The sequence below is a fragment of the Chiloscyllium plagiosum genome, chromosome 33 (genome assembly GCF_004010195.1).
Source record: "Chiloscyllium plagiosum isolate BGI_BamShark_2017 chromosome 33, ASM401019v2, whole genome shotgun sequence".
NCBI lineage: Eukaryota > Metazoa > Chordata > Chondrichthyes > Orectolobiformes > Hemiscylliidae > Chiloscyllium > Chiloscyllium plagiosum.
This window is the reverse complement of record NC_057742.1, coordinates 2,411,673-2,436,035: the sequence shown is the minus strand read 5'-3', so window position 1 is coordinate 2,436,035 and position 24,363 is coordinate 2,411,673. Positions and strand designations below refer to the sequence as shown.

The following is a 24,363-nucleotide window of genomic DNA, read 5'->3' as shown; positions in this document are numbered from 1 at the left end:
TCATTAATGGAGATGGAGAGGTCCAGGAAGGGGAGGGAGGTGTCAGAGATGGTCCAGGAAAATTTAAGGTCAGGGTGGAATGTGTTGGTGAAGTTGATGAATTGTTCAACCTCCTCGTGGGAGCACGAGGTGGCGCCAATGCAGTCATCAATGTCGCGGAGGAAGAGGTGAGGAGTGGTGCTGATGTATTTGTGGAGTTTGCTGTGTACAAATTGATATGGTTTCCTATAGGGAGATGGGGTGCATTATGTCAATGGCAAAGATAATAATTGTCCCGTGTACAGGTCCTTTTGAGTATGTTTCATGAGTTTTTACTGGACAGAAAGCTTTGGAATATTCTGTGGTAGTTAATAGTGCTATAGAAATGTAACTTTTCACGTATCAGGTATTTCAGAAATCCTGAATACAAAGTGGAAGTGATACTGTAGTCTTAAAACAGTGTGAGGGGATGTCAGATTAAGAAATATGCAAATTATGTTAGAGAATACACCTCGATCTTTAAAGATGCAGGACACAATGGTAGTGCCGCTTTCTCTGAGCCAGGGGGCCTGGATTCAGGTTCCATCTACCCCAAATGTTGCATCCCAACATCCCTGAACAGGTTGATTGGAGAAAAAATTGACAGCAATCTGATTTTGTATATTTGGAGCTGGGTTCTGTGAAGATAGTACTTACCAGCGCCTTCCAACCCAAAAACACAACTGCAATGGAGAAGAGGGGGGATGGAAACAAGGAATTCGAGTCAAACCAAATGAGAGCAAGCAGCTGGGAGTCATCCAGAATCCCGTCATACACCATTGCAGCCTAAATAAACCCTCCTATGGCGAGGGAGCCAGTCACAGAGGCTGGGAGTGGATGAAAGATTTGTCCACGTCGGCACTACTGCAACATGGATCCGTCAGCGCTGGTATGGGGTGTACATTTCAACTATCTTTCTTCCATTGTTTAGGTCATGTCACTTTCGGTGGATGATGCCTTGGTGAAACAGATTGTGAGTAAGGTGAAGTCAGTCTCCCTCCCCAGACTCCCTATGCTTTCTCGCTGAATTGGCTCCGATGTGTTGCTCTGACATTTTTCACATACCAGCTTGCACAGATATAGACCCTGCACAGTCTGCGACTCTGTGATGAAACCGAACCAGATTTCACCAGAATCCGTCGCTAACTTTTTTTGTAAAATGAAATGAAAAGATTGTTCCAGTAAAAATGCAGCTAAACCTGTAAATGCAGGTTTGCATGTAAATCCCCATATGTTTGGGGGGGGGGGGGAGAAGAGGGGAGGAGAGCACGAAATTAAAAGTTTTTTTTTGCTGATCTGATTTGTGCCGATGTTGTGTTCATTTGGAAAGAAACGTTTAGAGAAAGAGTCTGCTCCGACCAAAATGGGATTTCTTTAAACAAAAGTCGGTCTGTTGGGGTTATTCCAGACTTGACTTGAGGATCTGCCGTGCAGAGGTCTTCCAAGCCGAAGGTTCTGTCATACACTCTGGCTCTGTAACTGAAAAAAAGTCAGTGCATGACAGAACTTTGTTTTGGAAAGACCCCAACTACAAAGTGAAACCAGGCGAACTGGCTAAATACTGCAAACTTTCCCAGTTGTTAACCAGAAGGCAATTTTTACCAGGATATAATTTTAAAAAGTTAACTTTTGATACAATGTTTGTTACTTCATTTATTTACGTGTGTGTACTGTATGTGTGTGTATATATATATATATCAAAAAGTTAACTTTTTATTGCAACATTCAACAATTTATATATGCAAATCGCGTGGTTATAAAGTTGACTGTTTCAAAAGATAAGGGTATGTCCAAGGGGGTATTTTACTCTGGGAACGATTTTTGAGTAATTCTGTCTGTGTAAATAGCGAGGATCTCTGACTGAACCTGTGATGTGGCGTTAGCAGAGACACGTGTGAAGGTTCCAGGCAGCAGCCTGTGTCAGTAGACTGGTGATTGGTGTGAATTGCAGTTAAAAAAAACTGGAACTCCAACTTTTCAACGCACTCGCACCCCGGAGAGTCCGTTTAAATGACGACCTTGGAACAACAGAGTTTTAAACTCCCTTCAAATCCGACTGCTTTGGGAATAGGCGGAAGATTCTTGTTAATTTGTTTTACTAATTTAATCTTAGCCGTTTAAACTCACTACAAAATTAATACTAACAGGGCTGGTTATTTGCATATGGAACTGTCGCTCTATTTCATTCATGTATGTGACACGTTGAGCTGGAGGGGTCTAAGAATAAACAGACGCCACTGAGTTGCAGTCAGGGTGGGACCTGGGACACAGTTTACAGAAGGCAGGATCGGTTTACAGGGCCTTGGAGCGAGCACAGCAGGGTCTGAAACTGCCACAACTTCAGATTAAAAGCGGCTGATTCCTTCAACAGAGTGTGGTAAACGGGAATACAAACTATGTTTGAACCAATCCCAGTCACTTGCGGCAGTGCTTGAAGGAAGTTACCAAACATTGTTATAGCTGTGGTGTGGTGACATTTATTTGGTACCCATAAACATTACAGGTCCGCGTCACCACTATATTGTAAATATAAAATTTACATCCAGTATTGGCATTTGCTAGCTGTTGAAGAATTTGTATAATGCTTTGTAAATTTAGCGAAGCAACTGAGTCACTTTAGAACATTAAACCAAACAATTGATATTCAGCCACACATTAGGAACCATGACCAAATACTTTGTTAAAGTGAGAGAGAGGCTGAGAAGTTTAGAGAAAGAAATCCAATGCAGAACATGCAGCCAAAGTGTCCGAAATCAGAAGTTACCCACAGTTCAGAATTGAAGGGACGCAGCAATCTTGAGGTTTCCAGGATTGGAGGAGGTGGCAGAGATGAGGGGTCAGGGGTGAGGATGTGGGGGGGATTGTGAATTTTAAAAAAAAAATTTCTGAACAATTCTCTCAGCAACCAGCCATTTGCCAATACTGGGCACCCTGGCCTTGAGCAGGGTGTTGGCTTCTGGGTGGGAGTGGACTGGATCCAAGTCACTTTGTTTCTCTTGTCTTGAGACCAAATATAATTCCAGAGGGCTTTGACCAACCCACTTTCTCTGAAGATGCTTATTCACAAATATTTCCACTGAATTTAGTACTTGTTTCAAATATCCAATTTCTGGTTATTTAAGATTAATTTCTGTATGCACCATCTTGTGATCCCTGAAGTGTTGAAGAGAATTTACCAGATGTACCAGTGCACTACATATGGGGGTAATCTCCGCACACAGTTTTACGAAATCCTGTCTTGCAGACACACGTAGTCTTTCAGTATTGTATCCTGACATCTGTAAATAGCCACTGGATTCCATCAACTCAGAGCAGTACAGATAGAAACAACATTATTCACGGGTTATGATGTTGCTTACTTCTTTCAGTGATTTCCCTGGTATTTGTTTTTGGGTGGGCAGCCTTATTGAGTGGTTTGATGTTGTTTGCTGAAGTCCGCATGATCTTCAAACATCTGTATGCCGCAAGTGACTCTAAAGCCTTCAAGTGTCAAAGGCAGGGTTTCCTCATGCAAACTTCAAGTGTCAAAGGCAGGGTTTCCTCATGCAAAAGTCAGGATTTATATAGGGAAAAAGTGAGGACTGCAGATGCTGGAGATCAGAGCTGAAAATGTGTTGCTGGAAAAGCGCAGCAGGTCAGGCAGCATCTAAGGAGCAGGAGAATCAATATTTCGGGCATGAGCCCTTCTTCAGGACTCAGTATAATTCCTGAAGAAGGGCTCGTGCCCAAAACGTCGATTCTCCTGCTCCTTGGATACTGCCTGACCTGCTGCGCTTTTCCAGCAACACATTTTCAGCTCAGGATTTATATAATAAAGATTATGCACGTGAGAAATAAATGTCAGTTTGACCCGTTCCTCCTGATTGGCATCAAAGCATTTCTATAAAATCTGTTTTCAGCCAATTTTAAAACAAAACCTTGCTTCCACTTCCAGGAAGACTTGCATTTGTATAAACAACACTTTCCACAACCTAGCAACATCCCAAAGTCAGTTGAGTTAGTTTTAAAGAATGTTGTAATATAAGGGACAACTGGGAATCAATCTATGCACAAAACACTTGCACTAACAGTAATTACCAGATAATGTGTTGTTTGAAGCATAAATATTGACCATGACACGGAGGAGAACTTTGTTTCCTTAGTTGCTGCATGGAACCCATCTGAATGCAGACAGTGCCTTGGTCCAATATCTTCCCTGAGACTGCACATCTGAAAGTGCAGTGTTCCCAGTACTGGAGTGACTGTTGCTTACATTTTGTGCTCATGTCTTCTGGAATGGGGCTGGACCAATAGCCTTCTGATTCTTAAAATGGGAGGGTTAGAGCTAGTGAGCAGTATGATCACCACAAGCTGAGATATTGCACATGGGGTTTGATTGGTTGAGAAAAGATTTGTTAAAGAAATGTAACAGCAAATATGTGTATCTCAGTCAAACTGGGATCAGTCTAAAAGGTGAACAGTGATAACTACCCATGTTTCTGGCATTCCCTCAACTTGAGTCTGTCTCTGGTGTTGCTTTAAACTGATTTGTTTTGTCAACCAGGCCTTGAAAGTTTGTTCTTTTGTCCTCTCTCTGTAAAAGGCTCAGTAAATATTGTGTTATGAAACATGTTTGCTTTTCATGGTTTGCAGTTCCTGAAGGACATAACCATGGGGAACGACTTTCTCTTACAGTATAATTACATCCCATTTATATCACAGGATCTGTGCCACTCTAAGAGACCATTGCAAAACCAAGGGACATGGCAACAGTCTGCATAATTGTTTTCACACTGATTGTGCGGCTTTAACCACAATCTCCTCTGTATCTGGTGGGAATTGAGCTGGAGGGAAGCAAAGGCAGTTAAAATGAGTGGAATCCTTTGTCACCTCCCCTGCCTCATCAACCTTCTCACAGTTTTCAAACATTAACCTTCCCTTTGAACAAAAAAGTAATACAACTGCCCCAGCTAGGATGGTCTTTATTTAAACATCCAGACTCAGTCCCAGTCAACAACCTTTGTTGGAGGCTTGAGCTATATTCCATCACCAGCCAGACCTCCTGGGGAGAGGTTTGGATACCACAGCAAGTCTAGGCAGGTAAGGTTTTTTTTTGTTTTTCTTAAATGTTTTATGTCCAGTTCCCTTTTTTAGGAAGTTGGTGTCCCATCAAATACCACATAAAGGCCCTTACCCCACTCCCCTCACCCATAAGACCATAATTCTATCTTTCTTTAGGCCACTTTATTTTTCCCTCATTCACTCAAGTTTAACAGCTCACCTCACCTGACAGTGTAGCATTCCCTCAGTTCTGCATTGGGAATGTCTAGATTCTGACTCCAGTCTCAGTGAAGATTTAACTCCTTACCTTCTTACCTTAACAGTGCTGTAGAAACACAAGAGTGACTCTGATACAGTTAGGTTGGGGAGTTGCTTGCATTCCCCTGATTGGGTTTCCAGATCCCATTTAAGGTCCCAGAACAATAATCAATGTGAGGTATAAAAGGAAGAGTGGCAGATTTCCCCCTCCGCCATTTAACAGACTCCCTGTGGGTGATGTTAACAAACACTGACAGCAACTCCAACCGTACTGGGAATGGGGAGTTCCAACCAATCTCAGAAACAAGCTGTCCCTTTGTCTCTGCTTTTAGGAGCCATCTCTCTACACTGTCAAAGCAATCATCATCCTGGACAATGATGGGGAGCGTCTACATGCCAAGGTAACTCCTAAAGGATGGCAGTTTGATAAAGCTGTTGTTACCTCTATAGCATTCATGGGAGTGATCCTAGCTCTCCCTCTCTGTCTCTTTCTTTCTCTCCACAGTATTATGATGATGCGTATCCTTCCACCAAGGAACAGAGGAACTTTGAAAAGAATATTTTTAGCAAGACACATAAAAGTGACAGTAAGTGTCCTTGTCCTCCTTTGCCAGTGCCATTGTTAAATGTGGTTTGATCTTTCTGCCTTCACCCTTGCCCTCTCCTGTCACTCCTTGGGGTGGCTGTATGGTTTTTGGACCTGTGGCTTTGGCTGTGATAATTGGTCCCAATGCGGCTTTTGAGTAGTTTCCTTTCAGTCCTGGGTCCTGCATCTCAGGAAGGGTACATTGACATTGGAGGGGTTACAGCAGAGACTAACCAGAATGGTACCAAGCTTCAGTTGCAAGGACACATTGCCTAAACTAGGCTTCTAACTCTGCAGGTGTTGAACATACAAATGTACAAATTAGGAGCAAGAGGAGGCCATTGGCCTCCTCAAGGCCACTGAGACATTCAGTAAGATATGGCTGATGATCTCAACCTCACATTGCCACCTGCTTCAATGTGCTTTGATTCTCTTGTTAATCTGGAAGCTTATTAATGGGTGATCCTATTGCTGATCAACATACATGGGAAAACTGTTCAAAGTTACTGAACTCAGGGGAAGGTCACAGAGTATGTGAGCGCAACAAATTGCGAACAGGTGGCTGATGTTATGTTATCAAGATATTTATGTACTCTCAGAACTAACGTAACTTTTTTGAACTGATCATGAAATCTTCACTTCTACAATAGTAGACTATCTCAATGCATTTCAGTGCAAGGGAAGCATTAGGGTCATCCACCTTGTACCCAGGAAAGAAAGATCAGGGTAATTTCTAAATAGTAAGAACTATTGTATGGAAGCAGAGAGATTGAAGGGGCCACACACTGAAATAAGAAAACAGGTATAAAAATGAGTTGGAATGTTGGCAGATATCTCAATGAGACTCCAAAACGTCACAGAAAAAAGTGAGTTATTCTTGGTTGCATGTAGTCCTGGTCAGAGATGAACTGGAGGCCTGCAGCGCAGATTCAGTGTGTTAATAGGACTAGAAGAGTTAAATTGTGTGGAAATTTAATGTAGTGAGAGGCAATATTATTGTGGCTACTTTAAATCTGAAATAAAATAAATGCTGCAAATATTCAACAGGTCAGGAAGCCATTTCCTACTATTCTTAGAAATTCTTTTGAGAAATGTAACTGAGTATTCCAAAGAAAATAAAGATTTTTAAAGATCTTTCACAAAATTCCTGTCAGTAAACAAATGCTTAAAGATTTGAACACATTTTTTAATTAAAAAGTGTACTCATGGGATGTGGGTATTACTGGCTGGGCCAGCATTATTGCCCATCCCTAGATGCCCCTTGGGAAGGTGGGGGTGAGCTACCTTCTTGAACCATTACAGTCCATGTGCTGTGGCTAGACCCACAATGCCCTTAGGGAGGGAATTCCTGGATTTTGACCCAGCAATGGTGATATATTTAAACTTACAGGTAGTAGTGTTCCATTTATCTGCAGCCCTTGTCCTTCTAGATGGAAGTGGTTGTGAATTTGGAAGGTGCTGTCTAAGGATCTTTGAATTTCTGCTATGCATTTTGTAGATGGTACACACTGCTGTTGCTGAGAGTCAGTGGTGGAGGGAGTAGATGCTTGTGGATGTGATGCCAATCAAATGGGCTGCTTTGTCCTGGATGAGTGTTGTTGAACTTGTAATTATCCAGGCAACATCTTTTCTGATTCTGACAAAAAGCCACTTCTGAAATGTTAACTCGATTTTTCTCTCTCACAGATGCTGCACGTTTTCAGTATTTACTTTTTCTACTGTACAGATTACAGTAGACAATTAAGAATTGAATTATTGTGGTTATTGAAGAGGATGAAAGAATTGGCTGGGTGGTTGACAGTGAGCAGGAAGGTGTCACTTTATAGGAGGATAGAAACGGACTGGTCAGATGGGTAGATCAGTGGAAGATGAAATTTTAACCCTGATAAGCATGAGATGATCCACTTTAGAAGCAGTAAATGGACAAGGGATTGGTCAGTGAAGGACAGGACATTGGGGAAGTTCACAGGGATCTTGGCGTGCTTGTTCACAAATGCCTTATGGATGACAATGATGTGGAGGGGCCGGTGTTGGACTGGGGTGGACAAAGTTAAACGTACTTCCAAATAAACCTGTTGGACTATAACCTGGTGTTGTGTGATTTTTAACTTTTTAGTGACAAGACAGATTTATGGTGTAGTTAAAAAGACCTACATGATACTTGCCTTTATCAGTCACAGCATAGATTATAAGAGGAGAGAGGTTATATTGGAGCTTTGGTTAGCCCACAGCTGGAGTACTGTGTGCACTTCTGGACCCTGCATTATAGGAAGGATGTAATTACACTGGAGAGGGGTACAGAGGAGATTCACCAGTGAGTCACCTGGAATATTTCTCTATGAAGAGAGGCAGGAGAAGCTTGGGTAGTTTTCTTTTGAGCTGAGAGGGGACCTGATAGAGGTGTATAAGATTATGACATTAAAATCCAACAGGTTTATTTGGAAGTACTAGCTTTCGGAGCGCTGCTCCTTCATCAGGTATGAGGGGCATGAATAGGGTGGATAGGAAGCAGCTGTTCCTCAATTATTTGAAAGGTCAATAACAAGGGGCATAGTTTTAAGGTGAAAGACAGGAGGTTGAGAGGGGATTTGAGGAAAAACGTTTTCAGCTAGACGGTGATGGGAATCTGAAATGCGCTGCCTGGAGGGGAGTTCAAGGGGGGAACCTCACAACATTTTAAAAGATATTTGAATAGCACTTGCCATAACATTCAAAGCTTTTAATTTAGTGCGAACTTGGGACTAGTGTAGATTTAGAGTAGATTTTTGTTGGTGCAGACTTTTCTGTACTGTATGATTTATGAAATGGAGAGAAATGTTTTTCCCAGGTGATTGAGATTCCAGGACAAACAGGCATGACCTTAAAATCAGACTTGGGATACTCTGGAATGATGTCAGGAACACTTCCCCCACACACAGGGTTGTTCTGTTTCTCTGCGTCCGAAATCTGAGACAGACGATCATTGAAAATTTCAAACCAGAAATTGATGGACTTCTGTCAGATAAAGCTAGTGAGAGAGACAGAACCAAAGTGGGTAGATGGAAGGTAAGACATAGATCAACTGTAAAATGAAAAGCAGCGACTAGAGAATGAGAGAAAACTGAACATGCAAAAACCATTTAATCCAAGTGGAATTCTTATCCCCTGTCCTACAACTGCAACAGGCGACATTGCATTCCTGGAAGGATTGACCATCATCTATAAAAGTTCGGTCGATTTGTACATTTACATCGTGGGGAACTCACAGGAAAATGAGGTAAAATAAACACTTTCGCTGAGTAATGAAACACTGCAGATTTGTGGCAAGATAAGTGTCCAAATTCCTCCAGTGGAGGTTGTTGCATACCCCTCTGTCACTGCCTCCTGCTGGAATTAGCTCAGAACAACACCAACACAAACCTTGAAAGAATCTCCTGTTACTTTTGTTTACAATCAGTATGGGGATTTCAGAAAATGGAAGTATTCACGATTTAGAATTCTCAGTCTGTCTATAGTCATGCTCAGTATGTTATCAGTTTCTGGGGTCAGGGAGGTTTCTACCCATTGACGACGTTTGTTCCCAAATTCTGGTTTCTGAAGACATTGAACTCGTGAGGCAGGCAGAAACAGAAGGATGTGTAGACAGGAAAGGAGTGAAGTGAACAGTGGGAGGGCAGGAATGTGGAACACACGCAGCATGGACATTGTTGAGCAGATTCTAAACTCTGCCCTAACCCATTCCCAGCTCCTTTCACTCTCTATCACAGGATTGTTACAGCACAGAAGAAGGCCACTCAGCCCATCATGCCTGCATTGCTCGTCATTACCCAGGGCGTCACAGTGACTGTGGTTAGCACTGCTGCCTCACAGCGCCAGGGACCCGGGTTTGATTCCCGCCTTGGGCAACTGTCTGTGTGGAGTTTGTACATTCTCTGCCCGTGTCTGTGTGGGTTTCCTCCAGGTGCTCTGGTTTCCTCTCTCGGTCCAAAGATGTGCAGGTCAGGTGGATTGGCCATGCTAAATTGTCCACAATGTTAGGTGCATTAGTCAGGGGTAAATATAGGGTAGGGGAATGGGTCTTAGTGAGTTACTCTTCTGAGGGTCGGTGTGGACTTGTTGGGTCAAAGAGCCTGTTTCCATACTGTAGGGAATCTAAACTAATCTAAGGGTCAATCTCCCATATCCTTGCACACAGTTTCTATCCAAGTAACCATCCAGTGCCCTCTCGAATACCTCAGTTAAACCTGCCTCTCCCACGTTTCCAGGCAGTGCATTCTGGACCCTAACTACTTGCTAGCTGAGAAGGGTTTGCCTCATTCACCCTTGTATTTTTTTTTGGCACATCACTTTAAATCCATGCTCTCTCATTCTTAAATCCTTTAAGAGCAGGAACAGCTTCTCCCTGTCTACTCTATTCAGGCCACTCAGGATTTTTGAAAACCTCTATCAGATCTTTTCTCAGCTTCCTTCTCTCCAGGGAGAACCAACCCAAATGCTCCAACCCATCCTTACCACTGAAGTTTCTCACTCCCAGAACCATTCTCATAGATCACTTCTGCACTCTCTCCAATACAATTACATCTTCGCTATAATGTGTTGGCCATAACTATATACAACTCCAGCTAGGGTCTAACCAGTGTCTTATAAAAGTTCAATATCACCTCCTTGCTTTTTTACTCTGTAGTACTCATTGCTTCAAATTGCCATTTTATTTTTTAAATGGTCTTCCTATAATGCCTTAATTCATTTTTTGACCTTGTTTTCTAATCTCTCCTTTCTTTTCCTTGTTTCGGTAAACTCTTCCAACCCCACAACCCTCCAAGATCTGTGTCCTCTGTATTCTCCCGTGCATCCCAAATTTCCCTTGCCTCATTCACTGGTTATGTCATTAACTGATTGTTACCCATGCTGAGGTGTTGTACCGTACACCATTGTTACGACACAGGGTAACCCCTTTTGCTACTCAAACTAAACACACAGAAGAGCTCACCTCGCCTTATAATCTGTTAAAGTATGAGTGACTGAGAACTACCCAAATTCCACTAAAGAAAAAAAAAATTTTGCTTTAACTCCAAAAGAGAACATTTTAAACAACAACTGTAAGCCTCCTTTCCCTTAAACTTGTTATCTACCTCCCACTCTATAACAAATATACTAATCCAATCAAGCCCCTGTTAAACTTACAGCAAACCAATTTCCAAAACCAGCCAGTGGTGTTGATCCTCTGTAGATGTCCCTGGTTTAGTCTTTGGTCTTCTGCTGCAAAGCTGTTTCATGTGAAAAGGTACATTTCAGAGAGAAGGGTTGCAGGCAGTCTGTACTGGCAGTAGGTGCTCTTTGTCTCTATGGCTAACTGTCCAAAATGCCTGCTTTTTATACTCCAAAACATCGGATCATCTCATTGGTTCAATATTGTCAAAACAGTAAAATTCAAATGCAATTGGGTTTTAGTATCTTGGGGCATAATTTAGATGGTTGAATTCAAATTGTTGTGAAAACATAGCAATCAAGCTCAGCCATTTATTTCACAGCCAAACGTTACATTTTTAAATTTTCTAGCACACGGACATGACGACAGGTGTTTGACAGTTTTCACTTTCTCTTAAAGGTACAGTACACTCCTTCAGCTTCATAACACCAGCCTTAGAACCCAATTCTGCCTCTGCCTTTCACTTATATTCTTTCTCTAGTTTACCCTTTTACTGATGTAAGTTGCAGTGTGTTTTCCAGTGTCATAGGTGTGACTACAAATACAGTCAGCTGCATTCTGGTTTTCTCCTAGTCTATTACTGTCATTACGTAAAGGGCATTCATTTACAATATCATGGTCTGTGTAATGTGTAAAAAATCCTGTCTATTTACAGCTCATGTTAATGGCCGTTCTCAACTGCCTGTTCGACTCTTTGAGCCAAATGTTACGGTAAGAATTTTTCTTTAACAACTCTTGCTTAAGTCAAAGCTTTTAACCTGTGTAAGCCTACGAAAATATTATTTTCTCTTCTCCCATCATCTCCATTCCCTTCTCATCAATTTGATTTCTGCTCTGCCCAGGCTGTGGTCTCAGCCTGAATTTGAGTGTTTTTGTTTGTAACCTTGGCCCTCATTAACCCAGAGCCAGGTTTCTGAACTCTCACACTCACTCTCGCGTGCATACATACTCGCTCTCACACACACATAAAATCCGATGCTTCAGCACCTGCCTTGGCCCCTCGGCAGAAACCCTTTTCCGTGCGGTTTGCTGCCTTTAGATGAGAGTGAAATACTTGAGCTTCTCCAACATCTGCTGTCCACATCCTAACTTTCACCACATGGTCCATGTGGCCATTGCCTTTCATTGGTTCCCAATCCAGCAACATCCTGGTTTCAAGATTTCTCATCCAGCTATTCAGATCCTGATGAAGCCTCCCTCCTTGCCAATTCTGTAGCCTCCTCCAACGGTGTTCCTACAGTTTTGCCTTCTTGATGTATCTCTAGCTCCCTTTAATTCTATCACTGGTCGGAGTGCCCTCACTGGTTGGAGTTCCTTCAATTGTTTAAGCCTTAACTTGAGAGTCTAACTCCCTATAGTGCTCATTCTCTTGCTCACTGTTTCTCCATCTTGTTGTTGCTCATGGTCTCATGTTTTTACTCCCTCTATTTTACAGTCGCTGTCTCACCAGTTCTCCTATAATCACACCTTGGTCATCTGCCCTACGGCTTCCTCATTTGCTTCATTAACTTTTGTTTTTCTTGTGTTCCTGCGAAATGTCTCAGGTGAATGTATTTAAGATGCCATAATAATGCACATAGTTGGCTTTTCATTGTTGTTATCAACTGTGGCTGGTTCAGAGATTGTTAGGGCATTTAGCCTTCACTTGTTGAAAATTAATTTTACAATTTCAGGAAAAATGTAGAGAAGAAATCTCTAATGGAGAATATGGATGGGTTGCTGCTTATCTTGGATGAGGTTGTGGATGGCGGGTGAGGCTAGTTTTTATACATTTTATATTTCTTTTCTGAGAAATTCACTGTCAAAAAATTGCCATCCCATGGCTTGCCAGTTTCTTGCTATTTGAGGGTTAAGTTACAAGGACCAACTGTGTAAATTGATATCGATCATGTTGTTTTCAGAAGATTAACCTAATCTAATTCAGGTGTTAAAATTAAAACAGTAATTTATAAGGTCTATGGAGGGAAACCTCCCTCTAGTTGTTGGGGGATGTGGAAGATTCAGAACTAGGAACAAAATCTTAAAGTTGGGGTCAGCCTATTGGGGGGTGATATCAGGAAGCACTCTATACATAGTGGGCTGTAGAGTTTTAACTGGTGTGTCATCAGCAATACAGTGGCCTAACAAATGTGATGTCTTCCGGGGTGAGGGAGCTGGATTAACATCAAATAAACCATTGTCGTGTCAAATTTACTTTGTCTCTCTGCTGCTCTGACAGGGTCATTCTGGAGAGTGATCCACAACAGGTCATTCAGAAAGTGAATTTCAGGGTAAGTGGCTGTCCCAGAACATTCCACATATCAACACCCTTGTTTGCATTCTCCTGTTTAGGGACAACTATATCTTTTGTTCTTTGCTGTTTTCTGTCTGTCTGTGTGTGTATGTGTCTCTCTCTCTCTCTCTCTTTCCCTCTCTTTTTCTCTCTGCCAGGCAGACTCTGAATCAGCCTATGGCTTTGTTCTGTTTGACTATCTGACGAGCAGCGGGAACAGTGAAGACCAGTCCCACCGGCCTCTGAACTAACAGCAGCTAGAGCAGGTATGGGGAGAGAATGTGGACATGGTCTGCCCTTCCTGCATGCTGTCACATGGAAGTGTATGTCCAGCTGAAGAGGAGTTTACCACTGATAGACTGATGTGTATTTATCTCTTTGTACAATATCGTCAGCAGTAGTACTGATGCCATCACTGAGGAAATTGAAAGGTTATGAGGACGGTGCAGTGAGGAATTTGTGAATGCAATTGAGTTTGGTAGAGTGTTGGATCATGAGGACACAAGTAGGGGTAGGCCATTCTGTCCATCAAACCTGTGCTCTCATTCAATAACTGAAAAATGTGTTGCTGGAAAAGTGCAGCAGGCCAGGCAGCATCCAAGGAGCAGGAGAATCGACGTTTCGGGCATAAGCCCTTCTTCAGGAAAGGGAGGAAGAGAGCTTCTTCAAGGAAGGCATCCTTGCAAGAGGGTTCACAGTAGGTTAAAATCAACTAGGAGAAAGTGAGGACTGCAGATGCTGGAGATCAGAGCTGAAAAAAGTGTTGCTGGAAAAGCGCAGCAGGTCAGGCAGCATCCAAGGAGCAGAAGAATCGACGCCCGAAACGTCGATTCTCCTGCACCTTGGATGCTGCCTGACCTGCTGTGTTTTTCCAGCAACACATTTTTCACCTCTGATCCCCAGCATCTGCAGTCCTCACTTTCTCCTACTCTCATTCAATAAGCTCATGATGGAACCTGTACTTCATCACCACATTTCTACAATGAGGTGCTGCTGCGAACAGCCTCATGGAGAGCATACGACAGCTCTTCTCAAACATTTTTCTCTTTTGTGACGCTGTTTTGTTTTTATTTTGTTGGTACTTTTGGAAGTTGCTGTGAGAACGTGAATGAGGCTTGATGGTATAATTGAGGGAGAGGGTGCTGTGAAACCTAATACTGGGAGCTGCTTCATCCAAAATGAAAAGGACCTGCTTTTCCCTTGAACTTTGCAAGAGCCCAGTGACAGCCTATTACACTTTGCCCACTATTTAAAAAAACCCTGAGGATTTAAAGGGGCCACACAGGTGTTGGCACACGGTCAGAGGTCGACTGCAGTGAGTGCTGTCTGGGAACTCTCCAGCCCAAAGTGTCAGCAGCTGCCCCTCGTGGGGGCCGCAACCCACCATCGGGATGTTCTGGCACACAGCAGCATAAATACAAAATAGTTCTATAGTACATTTCCAATCTCTGGATTTTCTACAGCACATTACAGCTAATGTTGAACTTTTTAAAAGTGTGGTCACTGTTGTAATGTAGGAAACACAACACCCAATCTGTACATGACAAGTTCCTACAAACAGTCATGTGATAATGACCAAATTAACACTCTTTGCTGTGTTCATTTCAAGGGACGCATTTTGTCCTGGACACAAATAACATGTTCACTCTTAAAAATGGTGGCCATTGGATCTTTTGCAACCAACTGAGATGACCATTTGTGCTTGGGTTTCATGTAGCAGCTCTTCTGCCAGTGCGGGATCTGCCTCGGCCCCGGGCCGGGATTGGCCACTGCGGGATCCACCTCGGCCCCAGGCCGGGATTGGCCAGTGCGGGATCCCCCCTCGTCCCCGGGCCGGGATTGGCCAGTGCGGGGTCCCCCCTCGTCCCCGGGCCGGGATTGGCCAGTGCGGGATCCCCCCTCGTCCCCGGGCCGGGATTGGCCAGTGCGGGATCCCCCCCTCGTCCCCGGGCCGGGATTGGCCAGTGCGGGATCCCTCCCTCGTCCCCGGGCCGGGATTGGCCAGTGCGGGATCCCCCCCTCGTCCCCGGGCCGGGATTGGCCAGTGCGGGATCCCCCCTCGTCCCCGGGCCGGGATTGGCCAGTGCGGGATTGGCCAGTGCAGGATCCCCCATGGCCCTGTGGTGGGATTGGCCAGTGCGGGATCCCCCCCTCGTCCCCGGGCCGGGATTGGCCAGTGCGGGATCCCCCCTCGTCCCCGGGCCGGGATTGGCCAGTGCGGGATCAAGCGCTCAAGTCTGACATTACTTCTTGAATTTGAAGTGAGTGTGTTACCCAATGAGCAAAGGCTGACATTTTTCTAAGGGGTTTTCCAATGATCCCGAGGTTGTAGAGGAAAAATATCCTCTGAGGGTTTCTCACATGGATGATGTCCACTGAAATGAGGAGGAGCAAGGAGAGTAATGCTCTGATTTTTACCTTTTTTGTATGGTTTATGCTGATATGATTTTTCACTTTTAAAGGGTGTGACATTAATGCAGTGTGCTGTTCTGGTTGTATTGATTGCAGGTTGAAATGGATAAGCAACCCACCCCCAAACTGAGTTAGTAAATGTTGGGACCTCACGATAGGTTGGTCAGTGTAGGTCAAGGGGCACAGCAAGGTATATAATTTAAATGTCAGACTTCTTCCAGGCTTGGCTGGGTTATGTAAATAGCCAGTCACTGCTGTATCGGAAACCAAAAGAGAAAATGCTGGAAAATCTCAGCAGGTCTGGCAGCATCTGTAAGGAGAGAAAAGAGCTGACATTTCGAGTCTAACTGACCCTTTGTTTTTACTGCAGTATCAGAAATTTATTGGGATCTTTCTCTGGTTGTCCAATTTGGGCTATTTCCACATCCCTGATTTTTAATTCCTGTCCATTGGTGGTGTGCTATCAATTGTCCTGACTAGAAGTGCTCTCACTCTGTCTGTCTGTCTGTCTGTCTGTCTGTCGTACAGCAGAATGTAGGGGAAGTACAGCATTTGCTGAAAGATTTATTTAAACAGAAAGAGAGAGAGAGAGAGAGAAAGAGAGCATGAGTCAGATGAGCTTGAGGTAGAAAATAAATGTGGTAGAAAACTTAAAAGTGTTTGTAGATGAACTGACAGTGTGATGGAAGCAGTAACAAAAGATAGAATTTTATACCAAAACATCATTAGGAGATAAGGCAAAACTTTATTTATACAATGAGTGGTTAGAATTTTGGAATGTGTTATCTGATGGGGAATTGGAGGCAAGATAATAGCAGCAGCTTGCAAAAGGAATAATATAAATATTTGAAGGACTTAACAAAAAAATTGCTGGGATTTTGGGGAGCAGGAATGATTGGATTTTTTTTTTTAATTTTTGAAGAGCTAGACTGAATGGCCTGCAGTGCTTTCTTTCATTTGCTCATTAGTTGTGGGTGTCATTGGCTCGGCCTGCATTTACAGTCCATCCTTAATTGCCCTCGAAGGTGGTTGTGAGCTTTATAATGTTGCTATGATTCTGTAAGCATTTACCTCATTGCTGTTTGTGAGAACTTTGCCGGATATGGTTGACTCCTTGCGAGCTCCTTCATGGAGATCAAAGTTTCCTTTTCCTACAATCGTTCTATACTCTTTAAACTTAATACCATATTTTTAAAAATTAATAATAACTGTTTTATCTCTTAACATCAGCCTGTGTTTTTGTTTTTGCTGCTGTTTACCCATTATTTATTGTCTATGCTTCTTAACTCTGTGATCCTCCTGTATTGCTCGCACGACAAAGCTTTTCACTGTGCCTCGGTACACCTGACAGTCCATTCAATTTAATTCAAATTAGTTGCTGAGTTACCTATGTTACAACAGCAACTGCACTCCAAAAGGTAACTTCACTCACTGACGCTCAGAGGTCATGGTTGGCCTTTGTAGTCTCGTGTATATAATTGTTTTCCTTTCTCTCTCATTTTCCACTGAACTTCTGCAATTGAAACACTTATAATTTCCATTATTTGAAAGATGCAAATTTGGCATTCCTGTTGTGAGTGGCATTGTAAATTATGACTCCTCAGGACTTGAGACTTCAATTGAGTTTTTTTCCTCTACCCCTCCAGGTTGATGATACTCCTTTAACAGAGCAAAGTATGGCACAGGTAGGACCTCCTTGTGATGCCAGTCACTTCCACCTTGTGAGACGGGTTCTATTCACATTGATTCCACAATCATCCCACGTTTCATTTCCTCTTGTTCATCACTGACCCTTAAATAGTCAAACACTATATCAGAGAGACTGGATCAAACCCTATCAAAGCTAGACAGAAACTTCTACACACTGCTCCTGAGTGTCAATGGTGGAGGGAGTGGATGTGGAGCCAGTCAAGCGGGTTACTTTGTCCTGGATGGGGTCAAGCTTCTTAATGGAGCTGCACCCATCCAGGCAAGTGGGGAATATTCCATTGCACTCCTGACTTCCATCTGATAGATGGTGGACAGGCTTTGGGGAGTTAGGAGGTGAGTCACTTGCCACAGTATTCCGAGTCTATGACCTGTCTACATGGTGGGTCCTGTTGAGTTTCTGGTTAATGGTAACCCCCAGGATGTTGATATTGGGGAATTCAGTGATAGTAACACTGTTGAATGTCAGGGGGCAGCAGTTAGATTGTCTCTGTTTCTTACTGGTGATGGTCATAGCCTGGCATTTGTGTGGCATGAATGTTACTTGCCATTTGTCAGCCCAAGCCTGGATATTGTCCAGATTTTGTTGCATTCGAACATGGACTGCTTCAGTATCTGAGGACTGGTGAATGGTGCTGAACATTGTGCAATCATTGGTGAACATTCTCACTTCTGACCTTATGATGGAGGGAAAGTCATAGATAAGGCAGCTGAATCATTTCGAAGGAGAATCGAACCCAGAATGTGCAGGGCATCGTCACTGCTGACACGGAGATGACATTTTAATTTTGATTTGTTTTTTTTTTTAACCCCTTGAACATTTTTGTCAGCACCCACCAGGGGCTGTCTAACCTGTTTAACCTTTTTATTTTGAAAGTAAAACCTGGAATGATTTGAAAGACGGCTAGAGACGGGGGGGGGGGCAAATTGAAATCATCTCTGAGAAAACTGTCAAACTGGACCAAACACTCCCTCTGTTCTTGTCTGATGTTTACTGAGACTGAAGCCCTACAAAGTTCCTTGTGTTGTTGTGAACTCTGTCTCGTCCCATAGATCACAATCCTCGTTGCGTTACTGTGTCTGTCTCTTGTACATTGTCTGCCTGTGTTTTAAAAGCGAGACGTGTTTCTCCTATAAGCTTTGCTTGTATGTCATTGTTCAATGTCCTGTTGAATGGGCTTAGAGTCATGCAGTCATAGAGATGTACAGCATGGAAACAAACCCTTCGGTCCAACCCGTCCATGCTGATCAGATATCCCAACCCAATCTAGTCCCACCTGCCAGCACCCGGCCCATATCCCTCCAAACTCTTCCTATTCATATACCCATCCAAATGCCTCTTAAATGTTGCAATTGTACCAGCCTCCATCACTTCCTCTGGCAGCTCATTCCATATATGTACCACCCTCTGTGTGAAAAAGTTGCACCTTAGGTCTCTTTTTATATCTTTCCCCTCTCACCCTAAACCTATGCCCTCTAGTTCTGGACTCCCTGACCCCAGGGAAAATACTTTGTCTATTTATCCTATCCAAGCCCCACATCATTTTGTAAACCTCTATAAGGTCAACCCTCGGCCTCCGACGCTCCGGGGAAAACAGCCCAAGCCTATTCAACCTCTCCTATAGCTCAAATCCTCCAACCCTGGCAACATCTTTGTAAATCTTTTCTGAACCCTGTCGAGTTTCACAACATCTTTCCAATAGGAAGGAGATCAGAATTGCACGCAGTATTCCAACAGTGGCCTAACCAATGTCCTGTACAGCTGCAACATGACCTCCCAACTCCTGTACTCAATACTCTGACCAATTAAGGAAAGCATACCAAACACCACCTTTAGTATTCTACCTACCTGTGACTCCAAGGAGCTATGAACCTGCACTCCAAGGTCTCTTTATCCAGCAACACTCCTGAGGACCTTCCCATTAAGTGTATAAGTCCTGCTAAGATTTGCTTTCCCAAAATGCAGCACCTCACATTTATCTGAAGTAAACTCCATCTGCCATTTCTCAGCCCATTGGCCCATCTGGTCAGGATCCCATTGTAATCTGAGATAACCTTCTTCACTGTCCACTACACCTCCAATTTTGGTGTTATCTGCAAACTTACTAACTGTACCTCTTACGCTCACATCCAAATTACTTGTATAAATGATGAAAAGTAGTGGACCCAGCACCAATCCTTGTGGCACTCCACTGGTCACAGGCCTGCTTGCTGAGTCAGAGAGCAAATGTCTGGTTAGAGAGAGGGACTGAGCTTGATCTTACCCCACCCTAGCCCCAGATGACAGCCGCTGTCTGGGCTCCCACGACAGGATTGCTTCCTGATGGAGACGCCCCCTGCACCCTTCTGTTAGAAACTCTCCAGTAGAGGGGAGATGTAGAAAATACTTCAGGAACAGGTGTTGCTGGATTGCAGTTTGGGGAATGCAAATTTAACTGGAAATATTAAGCTTATTTTGTGATATTCCTTTCTGAAGGAAGGGTTATTGGTCTAGGATGAGGTCGCTCAGCCTCCTGTGTCTTTCACAGTCAGATTGTGACTAATGAGCACCTCCCTAACTGCTTTGTCCAGTGTCTTTAGAGTAACCCTCCTGCCACACACAGACACACCCCCCCAAATTTAGCTCAGTCTTACATTTTCCAATTGACTCTCTTCACAGCTATTTGGGGAAAGAAAATTCCAGAATTCCATTGCCCTGCGCTCTGTGTGGAAAGTGGTGCTGGTTTCAGAAGCCACAATCTATTGTCCTTGTTCTGTACTTCACCCCACCTCAAAAACTACTCCCCCTCTCTATGTCTACCAATTGTCTAGCCTCCCAGGGATTGGCAGTCCAGCTAACTCCGTTCTAGGTGCAGTGCTGGCTGGATGCAGTGTGCAATGTGTTTGAGTTACATGTTCTAATCCCATGTCTCTGTCTTGTCTGTGTAGCAAATCTCCAGGAGGCTTGGAGTCACTAACAATGTAAGTCTCTCTCTCTGCCATCTGTATGTCTGAATTATAGCACAGAACTGGACACAGAATCGCAGACAGTTACTGTGCAGAAAGAGAGGCTATTGGGCCTATCATGTCTACATCCTTGGTTTAACAGTTCCAAGTTGGTGTTTCTGTTTGTCACCAGAGTCTACACCACCTCATGCCCCCACTTCCTCTCACTCCAGTAGAAGATTCTTCCCTTTCCTTTCTCTCTCATGAGTGACTATATCTAACCTGTATGGTAGCAAGGTGCACAATCTAATTGCTGTCTGTGTCTGGGTATCTCTCCTCAATTCCCCATTAGATTTATTGCTGACTATTTACTAGGGATGGTTCATTGTGTCGGATTCCTAAACATGTTGAAATGTTTATCTCTTACTCCAAATGGAACAAGTAGCACAGATCACCAGAATGTGAGAGCAAAGCCAGTATTTTCAGACACAGGCAGTACCTGTACCCAAGAGATTTAAAGAATGAGCTGGGACCTTTCCCAGCAGGTGTGACCAGCTTAGTGGCTTAAATATAATCTTCAGTCTATCTCTATACAACGCTGGGATACAGCACTGGTTGCAGGTCTGTCACTATAACATTGAGCTACAGTACTGGCTCTGTCACTATGAATGAGTGACTTTCCAGGAGAATGAGTTGAGAACATCACTTTACTAACAGTCACAGTCTCATGTGTTTTTATTTCTTGTAATTTTCATGTTTAATTTGTGTACTGTTGCTTTCCCATCTCCCTGTTTACCATAACTATCTCCACATGGATCCAAACACCTATTAAAGTCTTCATGCTGAAGGTATTTGTTGAGGTGCTAGAGGGATTCTGGGCACAGTAAAGAGATACAAGTGAGGTGAAAAGCAAAGGTTAAGGAGAATGAGGAAATTTATTTAAACAGCATTAATCTAATAATAACCTGTCATCTTTTTCTAGGTCCTTCAGTCAGCAAAGGATCAGATCAAATGGTCACTGTTAAAATGAAGCAGGAATCTTACCCTTTTCCCAGCTGCCATTTTCTACTCTCCCCAACCCGTCCAACAAATCCAGATCCAAACTGTGACACAGGTGTTTGGCACATACAATTGAGAAAGGCAGATCTGATCAAGACCTCTTCTCCACTGCTGGACACTTCCTGGATTTCACCCTGGAGTCAAACACCAGCTTGTTCTAAGAAAAGAGAGAGAACTTTGTATTTATATAGCACCTTTATCACAGCGTCAGGACATCCTGAACTACTTTACAGGCAACAAAATTTATTTTGGAAGGTGTAGTGACTGTTGTAATGCAGGAACTGTGACTGTGAATTAGCCTGTGATGCAGTCAGCTCCCACAGTATGATAAATGGTCTGATCATTATGGGTTGGTCACTTCCTTTTGTGATGTTGGGGATGTGGGAGAGATTTACAGCCTGAATTCAGGGCAATTAGAATTGTGTTTGTAAGTTTGGGTTTGAAGCCTTGCCTTTCTCCTGAAACACTTTTATTTTCAGATTTATTGGTTCCTGGGCAGACAGAGGAACACCTTTCCCATTCAGTAAATTCTGTAAACACTACGCGAGTATCGCAACAGCGTGTGTGAATCTGGTATCGCCCACCTCCCAGACTTGACCATACATTATAATTAACATAGGTTTAGTTTTAAGGCTGACGACCCTTTGCAGAGCCTGAACCAAGCAGCAGAAAGTATTCTAGATCACCATGGAGTTGATGGTCCCCAGCGAAGGAAGAGAACTTCTCAGGACCTTTCTCTTGGGTTAGTGTCAGGACACACCAAGTTTAACCTTGTGCCAAGAGCCTTAACTCCAAGATGGGTTGTGGCCAGTTTTACCAAATGGATACTGTAGAGATTATAATGAGGTCTGCCAGGTGGACCCCATAGAATGAGTTCCCTGATTTGAGGCTGTTAATTTGGCCGAATCAGCGAGCCCTGGCTGACAAAAACAGGAGAGTCAGACATCCTGTTCACACTCAGAGGAGGCTCTGAGGGAGCTGGATCAGTGTCAAGCACTCTCCACATGTAAATAAAGGGTGCCTTCGTGATGGGATACCAGCCTCTGTGGAGTTATTTCAGATATATTGGAGCAATAAAGGAGCAATCTTCAGAGCTGTGGGAGAAGAATAATGAACATGTGACTAAGTGGACAGTTCCACCAGGGAAACAATGGGCCAAATGGGGCCACTTCTTTGGGGTGGATGACTCTGTGAACTAATGGTGCTGATATTCATGAGATATACCTCAAAGTGCAGGGTCTTGTGTCCTTCTCACTCACCAACCATTCAATACTGCCTGGAATCTCCAGGAGTTCAAGATGACAGTGAAGAAGGCTACCTCCGAGTATAATGGGACTTTGACCAGATGGGCCGATGGACCAAGGAGTAGCAGATGGAGTTTAGTTTAGATAAATGCGAGATGTTGCACTTTAGTAAGGTAAACCAGGGAAGGACTTGCACAGTTAATGTCCTAGAGAGTGTTGCCGAACAAAGAGACCTAGGGATGTGGGTGCATAGTTCTTTAAAAGTGGAGTTGTAGGTTGACAGGGTGGTGAAGACACTTGCCTTCATTGGTCAGTGCATTTGGGTACAAGGGTTGGCAGGTCATGTTGTCGCTGTTACTGGATATTGGTGAGGCCACTTTTAGAATACTTCATACAATTCTGGTCTCCCTGCTATAGGAAGGATGTTGTTAAATTTGAGAGGATGCAGAAAGGATTTACAAGGATGTTGCCAGGACTGGAGGGTTTAAGCTATAGGGAAAGGCTGGGGCCTTTTTCCCTGGAACATCAACAGCTGAGGGTTAACCTTCTAGAAGTTTATAAAGTCATGAGGGCCATGGATAGGGTGAATAGCCAAGGTCTGTTTCCCAGGGTAGGGGAGTCCAAAGTTAGAGGGCATAGGATTAAGGTGAGAGGGGAAAGATTTGAAAAGGACCTGAGAGGTAACTTTTTAACGGAGAGGGTGATGCGTGTATGGAATGAGTTGCCAGACGAAGGCTGGTACAATTGCAACGTTTAAAATGGATCTGAATGGGTATATGGATCAGAAGGGTTTAGAAGGATATGTGCATGTCGAACTAGGTCAGATTGGGATATCTGATCAGCATAGATGAATTGGGCCGAAGGGTCTGTTTCTGTGCTGTATAACTCTTGTGAATCTCTCAGTTTAATAAAAACCTGGATATGGAAAGGTTTATTATTTAAAGTGCATTTATTATACAAGATTTTTGGGATGGTGGTATGAGGAAAGGCTGCTTTGAGTGACAGAATTCGAGTAACAGTATGCTCCCTCTCTGTTTCCTGGGGCAATGTGGGTCAGAGGCTGGTGAGTGGTCAGGTACAGTTTCCTGTACTGTCTTCTCCAGGGTTAGACAGTCTGACTGTACGCAAGTGTTCACCCTGGGCCGTTCACCCTGATAGAATTGCCAACTCCGCCTCCACGGACTGACGATTAAACTCCAGCACATTGAATTGCTTTGTTATTTGAACATTTCTTTGAGAAAGGGGAGGGGGGAAAAGGTTGTGTGGCTGAGCCAAGCAGCATCAGATTGTCAATGAGTGTTTTTGTGTTCAAAGAATCCATACAGAGTGGATGCAGGCCATTTCACCATTGAGTCCACACCAACCCTCCAAACAGCATCCCATCCAGAATGCCTCCCCATCACCCTGCACTTCCCATGGCTAATCCACCTGGCCTGCACATCCCTATGGGCAATTTCCCATGGCCAATCTTATCTAACCTGCGCATCGTGTGGACTGTGGGAGGAAACCGGAGCACCCACAGCCATGGGGAAAATGGCAAACTCCACACACCGTTACCTGAGGGTGAAATCAAACCCAGGTCCCTGACGCTCTGAGGCAGCAGTGCTAATCACTGAGCCACTGTGTTGTCTGATTGGTGCAGGAAGGCAGCAAG

The 24,363-nt window shown here is 43.6% G+C and overlaps 1 protein-coding gene across 6 annotated transcripts; it reads left to right on the top strand.

The window, feature by feature from the left end:
* The first annotated feature begins 808 nt into the window (after positions 1 to 808).
* On the top strand, positions 809 to 21,811 carry LOC122539728 (coatomer subunit zeta-1-like). Of its 6 annotated transcripts, none has more exons than XM_043674752.1 (10): positions 809 to 907; positions 5,649 to 5,717; positions 5,822 to 5,903; positions 9,067 to 9,158; positions 11,746 to 11,801; positions 12,764 to 12,841; positions 13,309 to 13,360; positions 17,421 to 17,459; positions 20,410 to 20,442; positions 21,389 to 21,811. In XM_043674752.1, exons 1-10 carry the CDS (start codon positions 890 to 892, stop codon positions 21,434 to 21,436), a joined length of 567 nt encoding a protein of 188 aa, XP_043530687.1. In that variant the 5' UTR covers positions 809 to 889; the 3' UTR covers positions 21,437 to 21,811. The 6 variants fall into 6 exon arrangements, 4 of the variants coding, with proteins under 4 accessions (XP_043530687.1, XP_043530686.1, XP_043530685.1 ...); XM_043674751.1 differs by having other exon boundaries at positions 880 to 991; XR_006309164.1 differs by lacking the exons at positions 809 to 907; positions 20,410 to 20,442 and adding exons at positions 917 to 1,000; positions 13,521 to 13,628 and having other exon boundaries at positions 21,389 to 21,441.
* Positions 21,812 to 24,363: the final 2,552 nt, after the last annotated feature.

Bases quoted from the DNA above. Each gene is read 5' to 3' on its own strand.
- LOC122539728 (XM_043674750.1), top strand. From the start codon at position 953: ATGTCACTTTCGGTGGATGATGCCTTGGTGAAACAGATTGTGAGTAAG. The intron at 1,001-5,648 runs GTGAAGTCAGTC...CTCTGCTTTTAG, and splicing joins TGAAACAGATTGTGAGTAAG to GAGCCATCTCTCTACACTGT. The intron at 17,460-20,409 runs GTAGGACCTCCT...TTGTCTGTGTAG, and splicing joins CAGAGCAAAGTATGGCACAG to CAAATCTCCAGGAGGCTTGG.